General features: G+C 40.6%; 1 protein-coding gene across 1 annotated transcript; it reads left to right on the top strand.

The window, feature by feature from the left end:
- The first annotated feature begins 4,304 nt into the window (after positions 1-4,304).
- Positions 4,305-14,400, top strand: LOC143117768 (NACHT, LRR and PYD domains-containing protein 3-like). Its single transcript, XM_076279291.1, has 10 exons — positions 4,305-4,650; positions 7,768-7,896; positions 8,537-9,786; positions 9,830-10,305; positions 10,447-10,620; positions 10,897-11,070; positions 11,428-11,601; positions 11,725-11,886; positions 12,015-12,061; positions 13,510-14,400. Exons 1-10 carry the CDS (start codon positions 4,305-4,307, stop codon positions 14,064-14,066), a joined length of 3,489 nt encoding a protein of 1,162 aa, XP_076135406.1. The 3' UTR covers positions 14,067-14,400.
- The last annotated feature ends 12,470 nt before the right edge of the window (positions 14,401-26,870 follow it).

Here is a 26,870-nt window from a genome sequence, read left to right as displayed (position 1 = left end):
AACCTGATGTTTGAAAGGCAGACATGGGAAATGCAGTCCAGAAAGTGTTCAAATAGCCTATCTGAAAACGCTTAAATTAAATAATTTCACAGCTTACCCATCTGTCGATGTCAACACCCATTCCAGGCCAGTAAAACCTGGCTGAAATGGCATATTTTTTTTTCTGAGTCCCAAAGTGACCTCCACGGGGACTGTCGTGGAAGTCAATAAAAGTCTGGTTGGCCTCCTCTGGCCCAACGGGAACTTTTTTTCTTGACTTCCACATTATTTTTTTATACTGACATGGAGAAGTTTTCCATTAACTGAAATAATTTGTTGTAATTGCAAGTTAAAAAACATGATTGTGTAACAAGCAGTGTTGCCACAGTTACCTTGAAAAAGTAATCTGATTACTGATTACTGATTACTCCTTTAAAAAGTAACTTAGTTACTTTACTGATTACTTGATTTTAAAAGTAACTAAGTTAGATTACAAGTTACTTTATTAGTTACTTTCAGCAGCTGCCGACAACACCCCCAACGCCTCAACATAAAAATGATAACCGGTTTTGCCAATACTCACTATACTGGAAGTGCATTTTAACAGCAATGTATAGCAGACATCCCAACCTAACCTACTTAGATACTGAAATTCAGATGTTTGTTCAATAATGTCTAAGTGCACCAAATAAGGAAGGCCTATTGATAGAAATTGTTTTTTTTTCATGTAGCCTTGGCAACTAGCCATCTTGTAGCCTATAGGCCTGAGTAATATGCAAATGAAATTACACTTGTTAAACTCACCTCAACAAGTCTTTTGCAATCATTTAACCCGCCGTGAGCAATGCTAAAGTTGCTGTTACAAACAGTGCAGTGTGCAAGATTATCATTATGTTTTAATCTTTTTAGACAATTGGGTACACTTTTGTGTAGTCTGATGTGAAATAGGTCTTAAATCTTCCTTTTTGAGGGGCACTGACGCTGCCATGACGCTTCTGTTCCTAGATACACTGACTGAACTGATTAATTATGTTTGGGAGAAAAGAGATATAAGCACTTACACTGAAAACGGATTGGTTGATTTGGCAAAACAGACCAGGATGCTCTCTGTCTTGGATGCGCTTCAGGCACAAACGCACCATTCCTCTCTCTCTTCCTCTCCGTTGTGTGCGCGTTAAGCTATGCACACGGTCTGGCTTGCGTGCTCTTGTTCGCTCTAGGTTCCGGGAGATTTTATGTAATTTGCGGGCGTCAGGAAAACTTCGGGAGACTTGGGATGTCTAGCTAGACAGCACTTTGTCGCCAGCACAGAATGTACAATGTACCTTAATGTTGTCATGTTTAGCTGACACAAACTCAAAGTAATGACTGATGAAATGTGCATCTCTCTCTCTCTCCCTCCATTGTTGTTTACGTTCGCTGCACGTGAATTGTCCTCATGCTGAAAACGTGAGCATATCCTACATGACATTAATCCCCAAGACAAGAAGAAAGCAAAGAATATATCTTTTTAAGGAAAATGACAAAAATAGTAACGCACAGTAACTTAGATAAGTAACTTTAATCTGATTACTGGTTTGTAAATAGTAGCGCGTTAGATTACTCGTTACTGAAAAAAGTGGTAAAAATAGACTAACGCGTTACTAAGTAACGCGTTACTGGCATCACTGGTAACAAGTTTTAAGTAACTTTGTAACATGTTTGTTTGGTGTTTTCACAATGCTAGAACACAATCTATGTGCCTATCCTACGAGTAAGGTCAATACACTACTGCATTATAGTGGCTTACCATCCAGTTGGAATTTGGCTGAACGCCTGCGAATGATGTATTTTTGTTCTTTAAATATCTTATATTATATTTTATCTTTATCTTTTAGCTTATTTTTGTTCTTTATATATCTTAGATCAGTGGTTTTCAAAGTGGGGGGCGGGGCCCCCTGGGGGGCCGCGAGGGAGTGCCAGGGGGGCCTCAGCAAGTTGTAAGGAAACATAAAAGCAACAAATAAATACATTTGAAAACTGTAAAATATACCTATTACTATGAGGGTTCATATACAATGCCATTATAATAATTTGTCGCATATCTGAAAAATATATATGATGATAATGACTGGGAATAATAGTAGAGTGATAGCTCTCATATAGCAGAAAGCCCCAAATGCAATTTTTACACACTGTATGCTCCATCACGAAGTGCTTATGGCTAAAATAACTAGATGTACCGCAGAGCGGTACAAAATATGACCGCCGCCCAGTCCAGCACATTCTTTCCACAAAAAGAAATCACGCTGAAAGGCCATGACACATGATTCTAACTGTCTCACTAAATTGCATTATCCACACTCAATTCTCACTGGTATCTGCTAGACAACAAGTATCAAAACATGATTAGTTCATAGATTTCACATGTAAAATTAATTTTATACAACCCCACCTCCATCTTGCCTGTTCATAATTCTGAGAAATTCTTGATTGTTTGTGTTATGTTTATGTTATGTGTGTGGGTGTGTGTGTGTGTGTGTGTGTGTGTGTGTGTGTGCTTGTGTGTGTCCCTGCGTATGTGCCTGTGCATGCAAGCGTACATATGTCTACTGTGTGAGTATGTGTCATACGTATGATTACTGTGAATGTATGTGTGTGTGTGTATCTGTTTGTGCACATGTGTGCACATGAAATGGGTTAACATGACCCCTGGAGGCAAACATACGGAAAAAAATGGTCATCCTAGGCCCTACAGTTCTCAAGATATTCACAGAGAACTGTGTTTGGCCTACCCTCCTTTCGGGGGGTCCAGTCCAGCGGGGGGACTACAGATCAAAACGAAAAATGACGGTTCCATGCTATCCATGTGGGGGTACATGCCCACCAAGTTTTGTGTACCCCGGTCTTTCAGTGTCCCGGGAATCCTTGTTGGTGTACGTCACTAAATGTACACATAAATTATTTTATTGTAAGGCCCCCCATGAACGAAAGTACACAAAACTTGGCATGCATTCGGAGGGTGTCATAATGATTCTACACTTTTAATTTCGTGCAGTTTTGACCTTGTCAGCCAGAGATATTGTGATGAAAACACCTAATTTTTTGCGTTTTAATTTTTAACTAGGTGGCGCTATACATGAAATAAGTGGTAATGGGATGGGTTGACATGCCCCCTTAAGACCAACATACATAAAAAGGTGGACCTCCTAGGCCCTACGGTTCTCGAGATATTCACAGAAAACTGTCTCCGGCCACCTACAGGCCAGTTGGTGTATAGTAACATAAATTAATTTATTGTGTGGCCCCCCATGAACGGAATTCCACAAAATTTGGCGTGCATACAGAGGGTGTCATAATGATCATACACTTCCAATTTCGTGCAGTTTTGACTATGTTAGGTCACAGATACCTTCAATTACAACACCTCATTTTTACTTTTTTGTGTTTAACTAGGTGGCGCTATACATGAAATGAGTGGTTATGGAATGGGTTGACATGGCCCCTTGAGATCAACATACAAAAAAAAAAAAGGTCCTCCTAAACCTTACGGTTTTCGAGACATTCACAGAAAACTGTGTCTGCCCTACCCTCCTTTCGGGGGGTCCAGTCCAGCGGGGGGGCTACAGATCAAAACGAAAAACGATGGTTCCATGCTATCCATGTGGGGTTACGTGCCCACCAAGTTTTGTGTACCCCGGTCTTTCAGTGTCCCGGGACTCATTGACGGTTATTTGGGCATGCGAAAAAGAAAAAAAAAAATAAAGAAAAAAATCGCTGCGCGGCGGTCATAATTATTAGGATTAGCTTAGTGTATTTTTACATTTGCCGTAGTATTGTCGATGGGTTTAATAACATATCAAAGGGGTCCTTGAACAGAACTTAGTGGTATTTGGGGGGCCTTGTCGTGGAAAAGTTTGGGAACTCCTGTCTTAGATATTTAGGTCATATGTTTGTTTCATAAATGAGGGCCACTGTGATTATCACCGATATATCTCAATATATTTTATTCACTGTAAAATTAAAGAATATAACATAATATACTATTTGATGTCTCGATACCAGCTGATACATTCACTGATATCGATACACCGTCTGATACATGTGAATGATGGATACTGGCACTTTTTTCTACTTCAAGCACTGACTATCACTCTTCTAGAACTTTCACTGGATTCTATGCGAGTATTACTTATTGCTGCATCAACACTGTCATTGTTGCTCTGTATTTTGATTGTTCCCTTTTTATATGTTGATTTGGATAAAAGTGTCATCTAAATGACTAATCACAATGTAAATGTAATGTCATTGCTCAATTTGCCTCATAACATTCCTAGGAGACCAGCATGCCTTGTACTCTGACTCTTCTCTTCAACACCCTTGAAGAATTACAGTCAAAGGAACTGAAGAAGTTCACACTCTACCTGAAACAAAAGAATCTGGAAGGATGTGATCCTATTCCAGCTGGATGTTTGGAGAATCTAGGTGTTGAAGGTATTGCTGACAAGTTGATCAGGTTCTATGGTGACAATAAAGCTCTGGAGGTTACACTGTGGATCCTGAGGGAAATGAGGCTATATAACCTCGCAGTCAAGCTGGATAAAGAAATAGAGGAGACACAAGACAGCAGCAGGAATCCACCAATGAAGCGGAGGCACTCTCTAACAACAGGGTATGCAAGAGGAGAAGGCAGTGGGAGGCATAGCAACATGGTCAAGGCAACAGAGATTGCATACAGTTTCATTCAGTCCAGTTTATTAATTCACTCAAGGCACACAACACAGGTTCAGATGGAATATTTCACCAGGGTCTTTTCAAATCACACAGGGGTGCGTTTCTAGAAAGCGTAGTTGGCTAACTTCTGTTGCAATATTTGTAGTTAGGACCGTGGTTTATGGATTTGGAGTTTAAAGGGTAGTTAAACCCTCCATAGTAAATAAAGGCGGAAAGTTTGGTGGTTGGAACTACTGCCTCTGAGAAGTCATACTTGTGCTGTTCCTTGGTAGTTCCAGTTGGTGATGTGGTCAGTGTCAAAGGATAGGACAAGACCAAAAATCATAAAGTGGTTGTTTTTCTCATCACTCAATGATTGGGCTATGCTGATGGCTTAATTCATTACAACACTGACTCCCCTGCTGGGCTCATTCTTGCTACTTATGGTAATTCAAGTGTTGGCTTGTGTTTTGATAGGCTAGTGTTATGGTATTTACAGACTCTTAAAGTTAGCACACTGATCAAAGGTACCGTGGCTAAAGCAAGTGACTCATTATTAAGACGTGTGATTAGTGATTCGTTATTAGGTTTGATTTCATCTTTAGGTGTGATTGCACTCTTGCTTCTGACTATGTGCAATAACAATTATTGCGCATAAACTGATCTTATGTTCCTAATCGTCTCTCAATGTAGAGTAGCTATATCCATACATATTTTGGGGCAAAACCTATCGTTGTGTCTCGTGTTTTACTCAGAAGTGATAAGGAGAGGAAGGATATGAAATCTGGTTGCATGCACAAAGTCCCCCCATGGAACTGTTGAGCCACCAGACAGACAACACACTTCAGCGATAACTTGAAATTCGGCTAGGTTTTTTGACACTTTTACGTTTTTGCAGATGACAATGACAATGCCAGCATGTAATGACTTTTGCTTAAAAGAAAATTGTTGACATAGACATAGGCTGTGGCAAACAATTTCTAGGAGATAGGTATGTTGCCACCGTTTCTACTAATGATATGTATTCACTGCAACAAAGATTCTAGAGTGCTACATTGTAAGATCTTTGCTACGTTATTGGAACTACAGTATTCGAACACAGGAAGTAGCGAATTGAGACACAGGTATGATGCTTTCTAGAAACAGGTGTTACAACGTTCTTTGTTTGAGCGCAAGTTGCGTCATACCATGGTGGTTTAGCAACATCGTTGCTAACTTTTATAGAAACGCACCCCTGATCGGATGAACAAAAGACATTACAATTCATTGTACTGACATTACATTACAACCACATCTTAAAGGCACACGCCACCCAATGTCAGTAGTAATATATGTTCTTACCTTAACTTTCACGAGTTGAGTCATACCTCTCCCGTGTCGGTACGTGCACTCAAACGCTCTGGTGCGCGGCTGGACTGTGTTAGCATGTTGCTATGCTAGCGGGCTTTGACGGTAACTAAGCGTAGAAGTAATCAAAAACATCCACGTTTTCCCGACTTAAATACAGTTGCACGTTTACAAAAGATTCACTGAACAAAAATGCTGATGTGATACATGAGAATTTAGCTAAAAATGTGGAGAATGCAATGCAATCAAGCATTTTGGACGAGATATTGTCACAAGCTGGCAGAATAGGCAACAGGCCGATGTGCGTTTTATTTGGAGACTGTTTTGCGAGACAGAGACTGAGTTTGCTGCTGATATTCTGGGGATAGACTACAACATAGCCAATGTACGACTTTAGCCTTTTAATATATTTGCTGCATTAGATCAGTCTTTCTAGGACAGGCAAGGGCTTTCTAGCCTCACGTCAGCAGCGCTGCATCACCCATAGCCTATAGCCTACATTAAAACAACCAGCGGATGGTGGGCGGGTGCAGTTTTGAAAATTGGTCAAAAAACTTTGGTGCTGATGGATGGCTGATGGATGATAAGTTTTGCTATGCAGTTATGGTTGAAATAATAGCCCATCAGCGCATCTCTAGTGTGTGTGCCTCTCTCTCGCTCAGAGGGGAGGGAGAGGCTGAGGGTCGATCCAGCATGATTCTAAACTCTGTGGTGGATAGGATCTACAATTAGGTGTTAACAATACTACTACGCTAGGTCGAAGTACTCCCAAGTGCTATTGCGCCACACATTGTAGTTCTCCGGTTTATTCGCTTGGAAAATCGCCACGTTTCATGTTGCGTGGCCGTAGCATTTCTATCAACTACTCGCGCAACTTTATTTAAGTCGGGAAAACGTGGATGTTTTTGATTACTTCTATGCTTAGTTACCGTCAAAGCCCGCTAGCATAGCAACATGCTCAGTCCAGCCGCGCACCAGAGCGTTTGAGTGCACATACCGACACGGGAGAGGTATGACTCAACTCGTGAAAGTTAAGGTAAGAACATATATTACTACTGACTTTGGGTGGCGTGTTCTTTTAACACACTAATGTAGTGGGACACATAACATGGCAGGCAAACTCAGATAAACACACACTCCCACAATGCTGTTTTTTGACTCACCATTCATCATTTATTAGACCTTGATAGTCTTCCAGACAGACACACTCTTGATGTCACATATCAAATACATTAATTAATTCAAATTGCTGCCAAGTTAGCAGTGCTAACTTTATGGTCAGTGTTGCTAATGTAACTGTATCCTCAATATCGCTAATGGTAATTGAATATCTAAATTAATTTTTCACCAGAGAGCCTGTTGCTGAACCATCAGAAAAACTGGGTATGGTGTGGGTTTCTTGCTTGGCTTATATGTGTGTTTATTTTGTTTGTTTGTTTAGTAGAAACATGTTAACTCCTTCAACTCATTATTCAATAATACAATATAGAATTTTAGAAATAATCATTATTCTTAAAATAAATGTATAAAGCATTGCATCACTGAAACATTTTGCTTTATGTTTTCATTTACATTTATTAGGCTAATTTGTTATGTCTTATGAGGTTGTGTTTGTAGCTATACTGTGTACAGTACTGTGTTAATACAATACATTATGAAATGCATTGACTTCATACACTTGCTAATCAATTCTACTGATTTTGTCTAAACTCATTTTCATCTCTATATTCTATACCCTTACTTCTTCAGTCCGTTCACTCTCAGATGAATCAACCTCAATCTCATCGTCCAGACCAACACAGTCCGGCAGCGTTGTCATTACCCCTTTCCCCACTAGCTACACTTTCAAAAAGCCAGAAACCATTAACCTCAGTTTAGGTATGAGATCAACCTTAATATGCAGTGAATGTACTACATAGTTACATGTTAGGGTTAATAACAAGCTCGAAATATCTTTACATGGTGATCATGTCGTATAGTAAATGTGTTAATACAGGTAAAGTTTTGTTTGTTTTTTTATCTGACATGCCAGGATCACGTCAGAAAGCCAGTCAATACAATGGTTTCACATTACATACCTATTCATCAATAAAATGTTTGCGTTTGTGTGTTTCAAACAAGATTAGGTCAGAAAGCAGTATTTCAACTAACCAGCATTTCCAATTCACTAAAATGTTTTTGTGTGTATCTTACAAAATAGCAAGCACAGTTAATCAGCAAACACAGACCCCCTACAGATGGTAATTAGTTATAAATTGAAACAAATCCTGCATCCAGACCCTGATCTTATCTCATAGGGACCCTCTGAGGAGCAATCTGAAACTAATCCGCTAAATACCTTCAATAAATTACGTGAGCGACATTTATGCACAAATAAACAGTCACAGATAAATGCACACAAACCCTGTTCCAATACCCTCTGCTTCCAATCAGGACCTGAGAGTAATGACCAAGAGGGCATTGGAGACTAGAAAGGATGCACAGCTACTTGATAAGTGTTTCCTTTCCTTTTACATAGATGACACCATCATTAAGAAGATTAGTGAACGAACAAAGAGAAGATTAAAGAGTACTGAATGCCTGATTGAAGGTACTGATGACAGAAAAAAAAACTTCTGTGATGTCTACACAGAACTCTACATCACTGATGTAGAGGTCAAAACCCAACATGAGTTGCGACAAATGGATGTTCAGTCACAAAGCTTACCATCTACACAAGCTGCCATCGAGTGCAATGACATTTTCAAACCTTCCACTGAACCAGGAGAATCAATCAGATCAATCAGAACCGTCATGACCAAAGGGATTGCTGGAATTGGTAAGAGCATGACAGTACAGAAATTCATTTTGGACTGGAAAGAAGGAAATGCCAATCAAGATGTTGATTTTATCTTCATTCTTCCTTTCCGTCAAATGAATTTGTTCATCGATGACCAGTACAGTCTGCATGGACTTCTCTGCAAATTTCACCCTGAACTGCAAGACATCACCAAAGCGGAGTTGTTTGACAAAGCCAACATAATATTTATCTTTGATGGTCTGGATGAGAGTAAATTTCGGCTGAAGTTCAACGAGAAGGGTCCATTTATTTCACAAATCACAGAGACGGCATCTGTAGATATGCTGATAGTCAACCTCCTGAAGGAGAATCTACTGCCCTCCGCCTCCATATGGATCACGTCCCGTCCAGCTGCTGCCCACCAGATTCCTCCTCAGTATATCGACCGATGGACGGAGATCCAGGGCTTTAATGATGAACAGAAGGAGCAGTACTTCAGGAACAAAATAAAAGATCGACCAATAGCCGACAGAGTCATGAAACAAATGAAGGATTCCAGGTGCCTCTACATCATGTGCCGCATACCTGTATTCTGCTGGATATTAGCCACTGTGCTCTTGAGAAGGGGGGCCAAGGATAATCAAGAAATTCCAAAAACACTGACTGAACTTTTTGCTCACTTCATTGTTATTCAACTTACAAGGAAGGAGAAGAAAAATGAAAATTGTGAAGACAAAGATCTAAGGCATGTCCTGAAGTCTAACAAAGATGTGATCTTAAAACTGGCAGAGTTGGCATATAGTGAGTTGGAAAAGGATAATGTAGTCTTTTGTGAGGAAGACTTGAAACAGTGCAAACTTGATATCCATGAAGACCTAGAGAAATCAGGGATGTGCACAGAAGTGTTTGTCTCTGAAACTGTGATCCTCAAGAAGAAGGTGTTCTGCTTTGTGCACCTCAGCATCCAGGAGTTTCTGGCAGCTTTGTATGTATTTTATTCATTCTCCACTGCAAAATCTGGGGGTGCTGAAGTCCTTTGCCATGAAAGGACAGCAGCTGCATGACCTGCTGGAGAGCGCAGTCAGGAAGTCCATGCAGAGCCAGAATGGACACTTGGACCTTTTCCTCCGATTCCTTCTAGGCTTTTCTCTGGAGTCCAACCAGAAGCTCTTTAAAGAACTACTGACACACACACACAGGAAACCTCAGACAGCATCAAGAGGACAGTCCAGTGCATCAAAGACACCATCAACAAGCACAACAAGTCCACAGAGATGCATGAACCTCCTGCTCTGCCTGCTGGAACTGAAGGACCATTCCCTCCACGAAGAGGTTGAAGAATATGTGAAGTCAGGGGAACTGCTCTCTCCAGCTGTGTGTTCAATGCTGGCGTACATGATGTTGGTTTCAGAAAAAACGCAGGAGGAGTTTGATCTGACAAAGTACAACACAACCGACAAGGGGCGAGTTAGGCTGGTGATTGCTGTCAGGAGCTGCAAAAAGGGTCGGTAAGGGACAGTGATATTTTGATTGCATCATATAGCATTTCAATTATCAATATTATGAAATACAATGAGTTAGAGGTAGCCAAAACATTATGTTACATAACTGTCTGATTTATGTTTCATTGCTGAAACATGACTTTACAGACTAGTCAGCTGTGGTCTCACCAAAGAGTCCTGTGAAATCATAACCTCTGCTATCCAGTCTGAGAACTCACCACTGAAGGAGCTGGACTTGAGTTGCAATGACTTACTAGATGCTGGTGTTCAGGTGTTGTCCCAGGGATTGAGCCATGCCAACTGCAACCTGGAGACACTGAGGTTGGTGTATAATATCAAGTGTTAACGACATGAATGTGTACTACAAAGTATTATCACCTGCAATTCCTACAAGTGTATTGATAGGGTGTATCTTAATGGGATATTGTTTAGATTCCATGCTGGGCGCTGCCAACATAATGAAAAGAATTAGTTAATCATGTGGTATACAGACATAGTGCATTCATTTGGTTTACCGGTAATCACATTTTCGATCAGGTCATATGTAGACATCAAATATAGCTATTATTTTAAAATCTCATTTTCCCTTTCTGACAGGCTTGCCAGCTGCAACCTGACAGATGGTTCCTGTAAGACTCTGGTGTCAGTTCTCCAGTCATCTGAGTCCCACCTGAGAGAGCTGGACCTGACCAACAACGACTTATCAGATGGCGGAGTACAGCAACTATCTTCTGCATTAAGTCACCCCAACTGCAAACTTCACACACTGATGTGCGTACTGACAATGCTTATATAGAATTTTCATGAATATTTGAAATCTTTAGTGAATTGATTCCACTATACATTATAATGTATTGACCTTAGCTGTGTCAAGAATAATGTTGATAGAGAATTGAAGTTGGCAATATGTTAAGTGATTATGTTATATTATGTGAGGCATAATGTATAGTCTGTGAGACAGTCCTGTTAATTTCCAACAAATGGAAATATACCACAATTGTTCCTCTCTAGGGTGATATTTTCTTTTGTTGATTGTTGTGTCCGGGCAAATGTTAAGGATGTCACATGAAGATATCACATCAACATATCACATCTATTTAAAGTAATCTGTTTCCTCTCTCATTGTAGTCTTGCTGGATGTAACCTCACTGGAAGGTCCTGCAAAGTTTTGGCTGTAGCTCTGCAGTCAGGTATCTCACACCTGACACACCTGGACCTGACCAACAACGACCTGGGGGAGGCAGGAGTGGACGGGCTTTCTGCCGCACTCGGTCATCTGAACTGCAAACTGGAAATATTGAAGTATGTATCACTAAACTTAGTTAAATGTTCACAGAACAGGTAAACCTACTGATGTCTTTACTCTTCTGTCTATGTCTCTTTTCTCACTCTTGTCTTTCTGTCATCTCTTCATCCATGTCATAGGCTCTCTGGTTGTCTGGTGTCAGAGAGGGCTTGTGAGGTTCTGCTGTCGGTTCTAACACCAAAGCCCTCCTCCCTGAAAGAGCTTGACCTGAGGTATAACCACACAGGAGACTCAGGAGTAACTCTGCGCTCCAAACTTCAAGAGAAAGGCTGCCAACTGAAGTAAGTAGCAGTTGTGTGCTTCTCTGTGAGACATGATTTGGCTTTTTTGTTCACACGTTTGGTAAGAGGACATTCAAATTCATTAACAACCTACTGTTTCCTACTGTTAACTCTCTTTTTCTCTGCAGCATAGATTATAATGCAGAATATTGGATGAAACCAGGTCTGCGGAAATGTAAGTGTGTTTATATGCATCCTATTGTATGTAGGCTTGACTTTTGTCCGTTGCCTTCTTCCGTTATTTTTTTGTGTTCCTCAGGACTCCGTTTTTGGGCCCCTTAACTGTTAATTTACATCCACTTGGACAGATTATTAATTTGTAGACAAGACTTTTCCCTCTACTGGTATGCTGACAACTTCTAGTTTTATTTCAGTGCCTACTCCACCCAAACCCTTTGATTTGATTGGTCCCTCTCGCTCGAGAGGTAGAAGAAATTTGGATCATTGCTCGTGGCCAGAGTATCTTGCGGGCACAATTCAAATTGTGCTCTCGCGAGAACTCTGGATTTCCAGGGTAAATTATGGCTGGGTCTTATAAATACATTAGATAGTATTAGAATTGCCTCAAAAGGATTTGTACATACTCAAAATAGATATGCAGAAATAGATGTGTATTTGTAAATACACAAACACAAATATACAAATGTGAAATACAAATATATAAAGTAATTTGTACAAATATACTGTACTTGTAAATATATTTGTGATATCCACAAATGCAGAATCTTCACACTCACCCACAAAGCCAAACATATTTATTTACGAATGTCAAATATATATTTACAAATATTTGTACAAATTATTTTATGTATTTCTATTTCACATTTGTATATTTATATATTTGTTTTAGTGTATTTACAAATACAAGTATATTTGTGCATATCTTTTTGAGTATGTACAAATGTTTTTGAGGCAATTCTAACTCGACAAGTTAGTAGACTGCGGTTTGCTTTACTTAAACATAATTGTCTGATATCATACTAATATGGAGCCCGGGAGGTGTCATTGCAAGATATGTTTGTATATCGAGAGAATGTGTGTTCATTTTATTAAATTGTGGTCTCATTTTACTAGATTGTGCACACAATTTACTATATTGTGTGCTTGTTTTACTACATAGTGTGCTCATTGTAATAAATTGTAATCATATTTTATTAGATTGTGCACTCAATTAAGTAAAATGAGCCCACTATTTAGTAAAACGTGTACAAGTTTTCTGGATATAAACAAAAAAAATGACACCTCTGAGGTTCTGTATACTATAAACAGTTTATAGCGAATTTTGGTTGCTTATCTTCAACCACTCTTGCTCCACGCCACTGTGGTTCTGAAAGATGCACAAGCAGTGTGGCTTTTCATTGCAGTGTTTCCCATAGCCATGCTTCTCACCCTATGAATGAATGTGGGTATAAGTGCCCCATTCCTCACACATTTGAATGCTTTTATTTGGATCTTAACACAAGAAGAATTTTCAGATCCACACGCACACACACACACACACACACACACACACACACACACACACACACACACACACACACACACACACTCACTCACTCACTCACTCACTCACTCTCTCACAGTGAAATTTTACTGTGTGCAATTTTTTCTTGTCTTGTTCAGATGCCTGTGAGCTCACGCTAGACATAAAGACTGCACACCCAGAGCTTGATCTCTCAGAGGTCAGGAAGGTGACCAGGGTGGAGGAGGACCAGGACTACCCTGACCGCCCCCAGAGGTTCGACTGCTGCCCCCAGGTGCTGTGCACAGAGGGCCTGACTGGACGCCACTACTGGGAGGCCGAGTGGAGCGGCAGCGAGGTGGTCATCGGTGTGGCCTACCGGAGCATCCGCAGGAAGGCCCACGGTGCCGACTGCAAGATTGGACTGAACGACAAGTCGTACGGCCTTTGGTGCGAAGGCAGCCGATACTCTGTCAGATACGACAAGAACAAGACCGAAGTGCCGGCCCCGACCTCTGACTGCAGGCGCATTGCAGTGTACCTGGACTGGCCGGCAGGTGCCCTGTCCTTCTACGCCGTATCATCAGGGCAACTTGCCCACCTGCACACGTTCCACTCCAGGGTCGGGGATCCGCCTCGACCTGGGTTCTCCGAGCCCATATACCCAGGGTTCTGGCTTCACTTCAACTCTTACATTTCCCTTAGACAGGTCATATGATCACAGTGTGGTATGTGATTGGTGTTACCATGGATACAGAAAGGTTCCGCAAACCTCTCTAGCTGTAAAACTCGCGTCAACTCTATGCAGGCAAAAATGTAGCAAAACTTTTGTTGTAATGTAAACACCCATTTGTGTTATGCATGGACTGACTGACTAGGCCACGCATTGCTTCCTTGTTTTTGGATCGTGTGAATTGTTTATCTTTTATTTTTACGATGTATTTGTAAAAGTAATTTATTATTTAGATACAATAGTGTGCACTGGCTTTTTAATATGTCAGGTTTTATATACATGTTGCTGACAACCAAAAATAAACATGAATTGAGTCTAATTGTGTATGTCTTCCTTTTACAATACATTAAGTGAGAAATATGTTGTATTGATGTCTGCTATTGATCTTTCGATAGCACGTATTAACCTACATAATAGGGTTTAGCATTTTTTGTTATATTGAATGGAGTTGTTTAAGGCCAGTCTGCCCTTGAATTGTATGTCCTTTGTATTTTGCTTCTTTATAAGTGACCTGTAAGGAGAGATGGTACAATGTGCTCTCAACGATGATAATTGTGTTGACTGCTCACAGGTTTGCACGTGTATGAACAATAGGACAGACTGGTGAAGCAATGGTACAGTAATATTACAAGAAACCAGGTTCATTGAAAGGACTAGATGTTACAATCCCTAACGTTTGCACTGTTTCTACTTTGGAGGTTCTTGAAGGATGGCTGCTATAAGGCTTTACCAGCGGGACACATAGTCAGTTGTGTGCCTCAGCATCACGGACTGTTTTCGGCCAATTATCACAATACACCCTCTGCTGAGGCAGGCCAACCACACTTGGCCTTCAGTTGGGCATATTTTGGTGGGGGGCACAAAGGCCACAGGTCAGGGCACCAAGGCCAAAACTATACAGGCTATAAAAATGATCAAAGTTGTATTTAGCCTATTCACAGCAGTAGACCTGCATCACAACCTTACAAAACATTACAAAAACATGAAACATGAGTACAAAGGACTGTAAATCATCTGATCATCTAATATTTACAGATATCTAGGCTATATTTAACATTTATTTTATATTTGGCCTGTTATGAAATCATGTATTGAACAATTTAAGCACAGCTCAGCTTTAAGAAACTCAAATAGCATAGATGCATGCTTAGCATTTTGTGATCATTAAGGCCACTTTCACAAACTCTTAGTCAGCAGTCCTCTGATTTACCGATATCTAGGCAATATTTGTATTTGGCCCATTATGAAATCATGTAGAATAATTTACAAATAACACATTGTAAAACTTAAAGCCCAAATTTGGAGACATCCATGCATGTCGAAATTTGCTGCAAATCCAGAACTGGAATACTCTGGAACTAACTGTACAGGGGACTGCTTTACACCTTTCTCTTTGGTAAGGTCAGCTGTTTATTCTGATATATGGTTTGTTATGTGTTGAATGAAAGGTTGGTGAAGTATTCCACCGAGATGAATGGGTAGGGAGATGGGCACAGAACCTTCAGTAGAATTATGATTAAATTTAATTATATTATTCACTTAAGTGTAATTTTCTCGCGAATCGTTCCCCACAGCAATTAACGGCTGACATAATTTAAAAGCTGAGAAAAAGCTCTTTCATGTGATGTGATAGGCTACTTGTGATGTCTGTGTGATGAGTAGGCTCATTCGCGCGTAGTTCAAATGAGAAGAATGGGTGAATTTGGATGCACTTTCTTTCTTGCCATGCGCTGTCACTTTCTTCAGCTGTGAATGTTTAGATTATTTTGTCAGGCCATAGGCTAAATAAAAATCGTTATTAGTCGGACGCAAACCAGAATATTGAAAGAAGGGGGCACCAAGGCCACAGTGGCCTGTAAACCTCTGATTTTCAAAGGGGCATCATGGCCAATGCAATGGGCCATGGCCGTCGTGGCCGCCGTGAAATTCCTACCCTGGCTCCCGCGGTTAGCTGTTCGCCTTAGAAGCTTGGTGTCGCTCCTCTTCAGCCACAGCCAATGGCTTGTCCTCTCAGCGCTGTTGGCCATTTCTTTGATGGCTTGTCTGTGAGCCTGTCCCCTGACTCCAACCTCCTTAAGGAGCTTCGCTGTTGTGCTGGCTACAAAGCCCCTACACCCCACCTCCACCGAACGCACCCTTATCTTCTAGCCTCTGTCCTCTGCCTCAGCTGCTAAATTGGAGTAGCGCAGATTATTACGCTCATATACGCTTCTTTGATGGCGTCCTCCCAGGGAACTGTCAGTTCTATGATGTAGGCGAACTCGCAGCTGGCTGGGGTCCACTTCTTCCCTGATACAAGGGTAGGAGAGGCGCCTCTCACCACAGGGTCCTGGGAGTCAGTGAGGGACATGCCACCACAATGAATCTGACTATAAAATTAAGAACTCAACCTCGAATAATTACCAAGTCGTTTATCAACTAAAGCTGAGTATTGGCATGGCATACGAGAAGAGAGATATGTAATTGGTGGGTGAATTAACAATTTATTACCAGTGAACCATAAAGGTAGATGTGATCAATATAAATTTCAATATCATACCATATTGAATGTAAAGTAAAAACTCAGATAGGTAAGTAAACTGTAACAAAGTAACAAAAGAACGAAGTAGGCAAACATAACAAGTTAACAGGTTAGTCTGTCAAATACACCAGATAAAACAATTCATGAAACATAAAGAAACAGACCTCATATAAATGAGATAGAGAGAGAGAAAGAGAGAGAGGGAGGGAGGGAGAGAGAGGGAGGCCAGTGGAAGCAAGGTCTCCTCCAGAAGAAGTAAACAAGCCGGACAGAGCCTAGCCAGTCAAAGAGAGCCAAAGGAAAGACAAGAGTAAAGAGAAGGAGGGAGGGAGGTCAGCGAGACCTCCACACACACTATTGTATCTAAAACAGCTGCAGGAATCAAGAGAAGAGAAGAGACCTCTCCATCTCCAAGAGCAGTTAGGTGTGAGGCTTGTGAATCTCACACCTAAAGACTACAGTGTAGTTCTTAGTCTACAACTATGCAGTGCACAGATACAGTACATTAGATCAGTGGTTCTTTACTCGTCTTGCTTTGGGACCTACAATTTCCCATGTTCATTTAGTCGTGACCTATATATAAATATATACATATATTTTTTTTTATTTATATTTATTTTGTTGCGATTATGCCAACAGATACATGCAAAGTGCCTGTATGTTTGGAACATGCTGATGTTTGGCATTACATTTGTGAAGTCTTCGACTCCTGATGTCACCTTTCAAAGTGCTCAACAGGTTTGTCTTTGACAGGGGTGCTTTGTTTCCATGTGGTATTTCCTCTCATATGCCAGCAATTCAGTGATCATCACACACTAAGGTTTCTGTCCAATTTTGTATCAATTTAAGTGAATCCATATCTTCAAATATTACTTCAATATTACTTCAAATATTCAGGGTCGTAGCCTACTTGCATTTAAGCCTACCGCTAAAATGATATACATATAAATATATCAACATGTTGCTGACATAGGCTAGCCTAGTTGCAATATTGTATATTTTTTAAGCTTATTACACGGCTCTTCATAGTGCTGCAGAATGCTCCATTCACTTGAATGGGCCTTCCCAACGTTCGGCGGTCTGCTAATTCTGAATAACAGACCATTGCTAAGTATAACAGACCGCTATCAAGGAAAATGGGCTTTGTGCTTCAAAGTCAATTCTTTCATATCACTACGCAAGGATTGGAACTTCATTCAAAAGTGAAAGCAGACGGTTGATCAGCTGTGTTCTAAAGAATGTTTAATTCAAGTTCAGCGTGTGTTGTTGCGAACTATTTGTTTCTCAGCAAAAGCCATGATGAAACGGTAACAAATAGGCTATAGCCTAGGCTATGTAGGCTAAAGAGTCATATCGTGGGGAGTTTATTGTGTCGTTTTGGTAAGTAGCCGTGTAATAAGCGGGATAATGTATAGAACGCCGGTCATTGTCGGGAGATAGGTCCCTTCAGGGCGGAACAAGACCGGTTCGCCCTGTCGGGACCTATCTCCCGACAATGACCGGCGTTCTATACATCATCCCTTACTTATAGACCCTTTCAAGAGAGTTCCATTATCAGCATCATAGTTGGCCCCACAAGACTTCCTTTTTAACATTCCATATGTTATCTTAATGCAGAGGAAGTAGATTGGGAACCAAATAGAATGTTCAAGCATTGTTTTTGTTTTTATTGTTGAAAGGGTCTATACAATGCCAGATGGCCAGTCCGTCCCTGCTGGTAACTGGACCAAAGTTTCAGTTAGTTTTCTTTCTGGAATGGAAAGTACAGTGTTTTTTCTCATCGCAGTGTTGAAAAACAATTTTCTGGATTACCCCCCAGGTGGCTATACTTATACAAAAAAAAAAAAAAAAAAAACTATTCATAAAAAACACAGATGACTTTCAAGTGACCTTTGTGTGACCTGAATGACTTGAGTTGCCCAGTGTAATCAACAGGAAACGTCTGTGGCTTTCGATTTCTTAACGGAAGCAGGAGGCACGCTCTCACACACATTTGAAACACGTTATGCATGTTAAATTATGCTGTTTGTTCACATAAATCACTTTTATCCTCCTGCCTATAGGCTCAACTCAAGATTCAAAATGTTATATGCATTCTTTGCTTGTTTCTTTGGCATGTATACTGTAAGAATCTAAAATCTTAGTTTGTGGTTGCCAGACTCCCCTTAAAACTTACCTCCAATCATGCTGTGCACACAACTATTGCCTGTCGCTATGAGACACACAGAGAAACATATGACTCATGATTGTGGTGTCAACATCACACTAATTTAGACTAACTGCTTTTCATGCAACATTTTTTTTTCTTTTAAAAAAAAAACTACCCATGTTCAAGAAGTGACATCTGTCCTCTCACTTGTGACCTTGGGAGTGGTGCAAAACCTGATTTCGACACAGAAAAGTGAGGCACACCATCTCTCAAGTGAGCAGCATTGAATGAAGGGAGGTCACAAAGCAGGTAATATGACATTTACCGTGACTTACAATTGCTTAAATTCATGATCTGTTCATGTATTTCATAAAAAGCTATTATTTGTTGTTGAATATGCATCAGGGTCCTGTTCAACCAGGGTCCTGTTTTTTAAAGAACGACTATAGGTGAAGTAGACAGGATAGAAGGATAGGATTGCAGGTGTAGGCTACAGGTGGCACAAAACAGTGGGGCAGGATGGACCTTAATATTCATTAAAGTTCAATTTAAAGAGATAGTGGTCCAACGGTGGACCACAAGTGGCACACCACCGGTGGCATACCACCAGCAGTCCGCTATCTGCCAATCTGATTTTGCTATCTGGGTAGTTACACTAAGGGGGAGAGAATGTAAGGGGAGGAAAAATATTGAAAGCGAAAGTTAAACTTGGCAGCAATGTGTGCCAATTCTTCATTATAAATGCTTGCATTTTGTTATTGCTTAGAGAAGACTTGCACTGATGTTGTCACCTCGAACCTTCTCTAAAAATAATTCTGTCATCAAACTGCACAAAACGCGCCACCCTTAGGGGTCGCCAGGCCTACTTGTTCTTTTCACATTTTGGATTTGCGCATTTTCTGGGTGGAAACTCAGCTATTGAAAACGTGATGGCGCAAAAGTTTACTTTTTTGGATGACAATGACAACTGAGAGTAGACATACTAATAGCTTTGATTAAAAGCCTGAGTGATGCATACTCATCTGGAGAGCTAGACAGTAGCCCTGCTTGGCTGATGAGGCACTGAGCCAGGCAGCCGTCGGATGGACGTCCGTTTTGGACTTTTCCTGAATGTACAGATTGCCAGTCTGCCCTTGCTTTTGCTGCATCTGACACACACACACACAACATAACAATTCACTTTTACTTTGTCCATGTGTATTTTTCAACATAACATACAGAATCAACATCAGAGGATTTCTAGACCACTAAAATCCAGGAGAGGAAGACTTGAGGATGGCAAAAAAAACAGTCACTCTCTAACATCAAGGTATGCCAGAAAAGGGGAGTTGAAAAGCACCTGCACAGTTGACATAGAACTGTGCAGGCACCCAGTGTATTTCTAGCTGTTCTTGTAATGCATTCTTCTGCTATATTTCATATGCCACAGGAGTTGATGGCAGCCCCATCATTTTTTTTTTGTCAAGACAAAGGAGTTAACTGAAATAAATATCTTGCTATTTGACTCAGCTCAACTTTAGTTTGTATAACTTGATAGCTTTAGTTGATTAAACTTCAGCACTTGATATAACTTGATGACTTCAGTTGATATAACTTGATGACTTCAGTTGATATAACTTGATGACTTTAGTTTACATAACTTCACCGCTCGGTACACTGTAAAAAATCTTCAGTCAAGCCAGGTTCAGCCAAAGGATTTTTAGATTATTTTGATACCAGAGATGAGCAAGACTTCACATAAAGATCCACCAGCTGCTCTAACTAAAAATAGCCCTACATCATCGCATACCCTCACTATACCTAGAGATTGGCATGGTTTTATTTCAGTTAGCCTATTAGCTTGGTTGATTTGCATTGGGAGATGAACTTATGGAAAGTACCCCATGCCAATCTCTAAGTATGGTGAAGGGTATACGATGATGTGGGGCTATTTTAATTCCAAAGGCCAAGGGAACTTTACCAGGATGCATAGTATCCTGGATCCAAGCAATGCCTGGCCTTTAAAAATGAAAATCTGCCTCTATGGGAATTTAACATAGGGGTATGTATGAGCACCTGTATTTTAAGGAAAAACATTAATTTATTAACGACACATTAGCCTATTCATTCACAAGAAAATTGGTGTCGAAGTTGGATTTTTCCTCATTTTTTAAATTAAGGCATTAAGATCAATTTTCAAATTTCAATGATTTTTTAATCCTATTTTTAGTCAACTTTAGCATGTGTATGGTAAGGGTATGTAAACTTATGAGCACAACTGTATATCCAGGGACAGTACAGGAACAGAATGGAATAAAAACAATATCATATGTGGAAGAACATAACAGGATATACTGATTATGAATCCATATGAATCATGATTTCTGATTACTTGCAAATCCCCATTTCAAGGACATAAAGACTTTGGCACCAGTATTTGGGGGGTGGGGGGGGATAACACATAAATGACTTCCAGTCGTTTCGCTGCTGTATCTACGGGCTTCGAATGTGCTAATGTGAAATTGGCTTTAGGCACAGGATCGCAGAAAAATTGCTGGAGATTGACTCAGATCAGTGATGTCACCTAAAGACGACGTCCCATTGGTTAACGCCTTGTGTTCTCCCTTAGAGAACAGAGGTTACATTCATCACCATATGTTATATATTATGTTGCAATATGACTTAATACTCACAAATGTTTGCATCTTTTTCAGTAAATGTTCAGGTGATGATCCAAGCAGCAAGGCTGGTGAGATGTGTTATTTACACACTATTACTCAAAAGTGACAAAAAGGACATTGTCTACAAATAAATAGCTATTACAAATTATTACAAAATGAATCTGTTGTACTATATGTAAACTTAACGATAAAAAAATACCATACAAATTATTTGGTGACACGTTTGTTGAAGACCTTGCCTTTATTTACATGTTCATTCATTATAATGTGATTATTATGGGATTCTATAGCAGTTTTTATATTGCATTATGAGCTGTTGATATGACTTGTTATCTTTTAAAGCAAAAGTAGATCATATCACTACTGGACAAAAGTCTCAGATCACATTGCATAGTGCATTATAACCACCAACACTTTTCGTTTCTTTGCATAGACAAAAGCATGACAAAAGTGTTTGGCGCAAATAACAAGGGATCATTAAAACAGAGGGTTGCATACCTGTATGAGTCCACTGAAGAAGGCCAAAACACCCTAAGAGAGATCTACAGTACACAGAGACTCCATATCACTGATGTATTGAGGCAAGAGGTCAAGACTCACTATGATGTTCGGCAAATGGGAAATACAGTCCCGGAGAGAAAGATCTACACACACTGCCATTGAATGCAATGACATTTTCAAACCTTCAACTGAATCAGGAGACCCAACCGAAACAATCAGAACAGTCATAACCAAGGGTATTGCTGGCATTGGTAAAACCGTCATGGAGCACAAGTTCATTCTGGACTGAGTGGAAGGAATAGCCAATCAGGGCATAGAATTCATATTCCAATTTCCTTTTTGCGATCTGAATTTGCTTAAAGACAAACAATTCAGCTTACACAGTCTCATTCTTTACTTCCATCCCGAGCTGAAGGATATGGTTAGCGTCAATGTTTTCAACAAATCCAAAATCCTTGGATTTACATGTCCGACATCACTGAGACCTTGGATATACATGTCCGACATCACTGAGACCTGCTCAGTGGATGTGCCACATAAGCTTTTATGACAGCACTTAAGGGCCTTTTGTAGGGAGCTTTTTTGCCTTCAATGTATAGGACAGTGACAAGACTGACAGGAAGTGAGCGGGAGAGATGGGATATGGAAATTACCCCTGGGTCAGACTTGAACCCGTAGGCACTTGGGCCTGTTTGTGGTACGAGTAAGTGTAACCAGTTGCGCCACAGTACCCCCTTAAGGCCAAAAGTTATACTTTGTGCATCTGTATGTGAGGGTCCTCTAAGGTCACAGTGACATAAAGCATGTAATCAGAGGCTGTGACGCAGAGCAGAGCTGCAGATGCAGTATATCCCATGTGAGATGTCTGAAAAAAGAGATCATTAGACACTGTTTTAGAACATTTAAAACATGATTGAAAGAGACTTTTCCTTATAGGCTAATGGCTGTCAGAGAGCAAAGCAATTTAGTTTGAATTGGTGGGAAAAGAGCAAAGTCTGCTAATGAACAAAGTTCTTGTGAACATGATTTCTATACTATTTAACCACAGCTCTGGTGTGGTATGTGGGAGCAAGACACACTAAGACACAAAATAATGTATTATACACTGTAAAAGTGTATTAACGAGGTACTGACCTGAGATAAACCCAAATTAGTAAAAAGGTGTCGCACACTCTGGTTCCAACTGTATGTTCTATTGGAAAACTTTTCGGCCGTGAGGCCTTCTTCTGATCCAAATTTCTAGAGCAGACTCATCAGTGTGTGAAGTTAAGGTTTTAACCACGGTTTTACAATTTTTCTCAGTTGCTTTGGTGCATTTCTTATTAAAGGAACCGTATGTAAGAAATGTATTTCAATTAATCATAAAATGGCCCTTATATTTCACTAGACATTAAGAAGTCATGTTCATTTCAAATACTTATATCACTGACAACAGTAGTCCGGCCAGGATATTGTCATTTAAAAAGTGAAGTTGCAGCCCTCAACTGATGTTGATGTTGTGTTTTGTCATGTCATGTTGTGTTTTGGCCTGATGCGCCACCCTCCACCTATCTACTAATCACAAAGTCAGTAGTGTTTCGGCATCTGGGTTGGCAACCTCGAGTCAGGGGGGAGGGGGAAGGGATACACCGCTCTACAGTAATTTGAAAGTGATTGCAGTACCAGTTTTGGCCACAATCTTACATATGGTTCCTTTAACATTTGCACAACAGTTAGTGCATTTCTCACACCAAGGCTTACCGGCAGTAGATAGTGATGTGGCTGTGCTGGCCATCAATCTGTTCCAGGAGTTAGGCCTCTCAGAGCTGTGGATTGGATTTGGATCAGGGAAGGCATATAAAGATATTCCAATCCACCACATCTCAGAAATGCTGGGACCTCAAAAATGCCAAGCACTGCCCCTCTTCCACGCGTTCACATGATGTGACGTTGTATCAGCAATGTATGGAATTGGCAAAAAACCTGCATGGATTGCGTGGGCAGCTTAACCAGAAGTCACCGGCACCCTCATTCTGATCACCAAGACCCAACCAGCCTTACACTGGAATCAGTGCACATGCAAGTTCTCAAATGCTGGACTGTACTCATGTATAGTAAAAACTGCGGTGTCGAGTCAGTCAATGAAACCCGGAAGCTTCTTTTCACTCATGGCCTCAAATCCCTGGATTCAATCCCCCCGACCCATATGCCTTATTCCAGCGTGGAAAGCGTGCCCTGCACACTGCAGCTTTTGTCTGGAAGCAGTCCCTCTCCAAAACTCCAGAGATTCCAGACCCCAGTGAGTGGGGTTGGGAATGGAATGACAAAACCAAAGTCTGGGTGCCATATTGGACAGATCTGGAAGATGCCAGCAAGTGATGCTCACTCCTCCTCAACTGTGGCTGTGTGGTTGCCTGTATGTATGCTGGACTCATTTCCATCCTAATCCTCCTTGACCTGAGTGCAGCTTTTGACACCATATCCCATCAGCTGCTTCTGGAGCGTCTTACCAGCATTGGAGTGCACCTGTAAGTGCCACCGAGCTGGACTTTGCTGTACCACATTGTGCAAGTGTGAGGGAGGCTGTACTAATAATAATGAAGAGTGAAACCAAAAAATCTTTTAATAAATACATGATATTTAAGCAAAGTCCTTTTAGGCAAGTCCCTCCACTCGGTGGCCATATTGCAACGCTTTTTGGGCACTCATCAGGCATCCATTTTGGAAGAAATGCGCGTGCGCAGGGCTTCACGACACCAATCTTGCTCCAGCGGTGAGATCACAACACATGATTGGCACGATGTCTTCACAACACACTACATTATTGGCTCAATGTATTCACAACACAGCACATGATTGGCTCAATGGATTCACATGTCAACATTTTGCCGCGGAAGGGGTGGGATTTGCGATTAGACAACTGCCATATTGCCGTTACAAACTAAGCTCATGCATTTCTATTGAGGATTTTTTGAGTACTGTGTCTCCTCATTAGAAAGTGGTTTAAGTATGATTTTTATTTTGTGTTATTTGACTAAAATGTAATATTGATCCTTAACATGATGAAAAGCCTAATGTACTGTAACTTTTCCCTGTGGCATAGTTCTGAATGTGTGTTTATTTAAGGCCTCAACAATGGTCCTTGTCACACAGAGCTCTTTCAGTACCAGGCACCAATGCACCACACCACACACAAACACCTGACTCCACCATTATACACCATGCATGTTGAGCTACTGCTAATTACCAGCCAAGCTAACTTTGTGGGTGCACACACAAGTTGTTTGTAGTAGCAGTTTTTTTTTTATAAAAGTACCTCATAGTTAAATAATCATACAGGTTTCAATATTGTCTTCAATAACTTATCTGAGCGTGGTGAGTGGGAGCCACGCTTGTTTGTTTGTTTGTCCTCTCTCTACTGCAGCACTTCCGGGTGACCAAAGGACCCGAGCTGTGGAAGCCAGCTGGCTTTGTAGTGCCAGCCTCGTTATGATCCGTGATTTCATTCAATTGTTGTTAATTAAGTGTAAATTAAGAGTTGTGAAGAAATCAGGGTTTTGTAATGTGAATGGATGTATTGTAGGTAAAATCTGTAATCTTTTGGCTATTTTGAAATCTTGCCCTTGTTTTGTAAATGGGAGATTAATGGGGTTTTGTATGTGTACAGCTGTTTGGGGTTAATTGTGGGGGAGGGGCTTGTGGTATTTAAGACCTCAGAAAGAGGTAGCTGTCTGTCCATTTTCATGGCAGTCTGGTTAGTGGTGCTGGGCTGTGCAGTTTTGCTCTTCAGACTGGCAAGTTTTTCTTTTCTACTTTAGATACATTTTGTTTTCTTTCCTTAGTTCATAGGCCTACAATATTTTGGAAATTTCAACTTTATTTTTGTTTCTTTTATTTTTGGTCACTTGCTCACTTTTGAGAACCTTGGACTGTAAATAAAACACCTTCCTAGCACCGGAGTTGCAAATCTTGGCTGAGTCGTCATTTCGTCACAGAACCCATGTGACAGTCCTTTTGGTCACAACATGTGATTTTTGACACTATAGTGATAGTGACCTGTCCAATCAACAAAGAAAAAGCATACCTTGGAGGTAAAATATGGGTCTAGGGACCTGAGTAATATTTCAATGTGACTTTTTCAGAGATATTGACAGTTTATGAGCTAAATATGACTATGATACTAGATTTAACATGGAAATGGACTTAAAATAAGAAGAATATATCAAAATTGGATTCCTTGTATCAAACAAAGTAGAGAAAATACATTATACAACAATTTAAGACTAAAGGAAGCTGAGATATAACCTTTTTTCTTTTTGGTGGGGGCCATTTTGGATTTTATGGATAACTGCCACTAGGGGGGCCACCCCAACTTGTATCCATGGATTTTTGAAAACCTAAGGCCTATACCTAACACCCTGCCAAAAATCAAAAACTTATCCAGAACAGATGTGCCCAATCTTTATGATTTTTCACATATTCCTTCCCAGCTATCATGCGCTTGCTACAGATTTTTTTTTTTAAAGGGGCCAGTACAAATGACCTCGCGGGCCGCCAATTGAAGAGCCCTGGTCTATGCACTCTATCGGTCATTAAGTTTGTGCGTTGGATATTGCACACCCGCTCAAGACCCTCATCCCCTGTCTGCACATCTTTGGCATAGCTCCAATGCTTGTCTTTCAAATATTTATTCGCTTCAGATGGTAATTGTCTGCGGACAGATTTCCAAACCAGCTGAAAATGTCCAAGGGCAATGATGATCCGTGAAAACTGCGCACAGGGCTGTGTCTTTACAACCGATGCAATGCCAACAAAGTTCTTTAGCAACTGACCAACCCTGTGAATTCACTGGCAGTCTGGAGATAACGTTAACGTTAGAAGCTAGGCCTGCTAGACTGCAGTCTGGAGATGATGGAAGCACAGACCAAAGTACTGAGCGATCGTGTAGATCCGCAATTCGGTGGACTTAACAGCGACTT

The sequence above is a fragment of the Alosa pseudoharengus genome, unplaced genomic scaffold (genome assembly GCF_046254945.1).
Source record: "Alosa pseudoharengus isolate Yale_2024_CS ecotype anadromous, Long Island Sound unplaced genomic scaffold, YU_APseudo_1.1 YU_APseudo_1.1_scf_1, whole genome shotgun sequence".
Classification (NCBI taxonomy): Eukaryota; Metazoa; Chordata; class Actinopteri; order Clupeiformes; family Clupeidae; genus Alosa; species Alosa pseudoharengus.
Note: the sequence above shows the minus strand (reverse complement) of the source record. Positions and strands in the feature narration are given on the sequence as shown.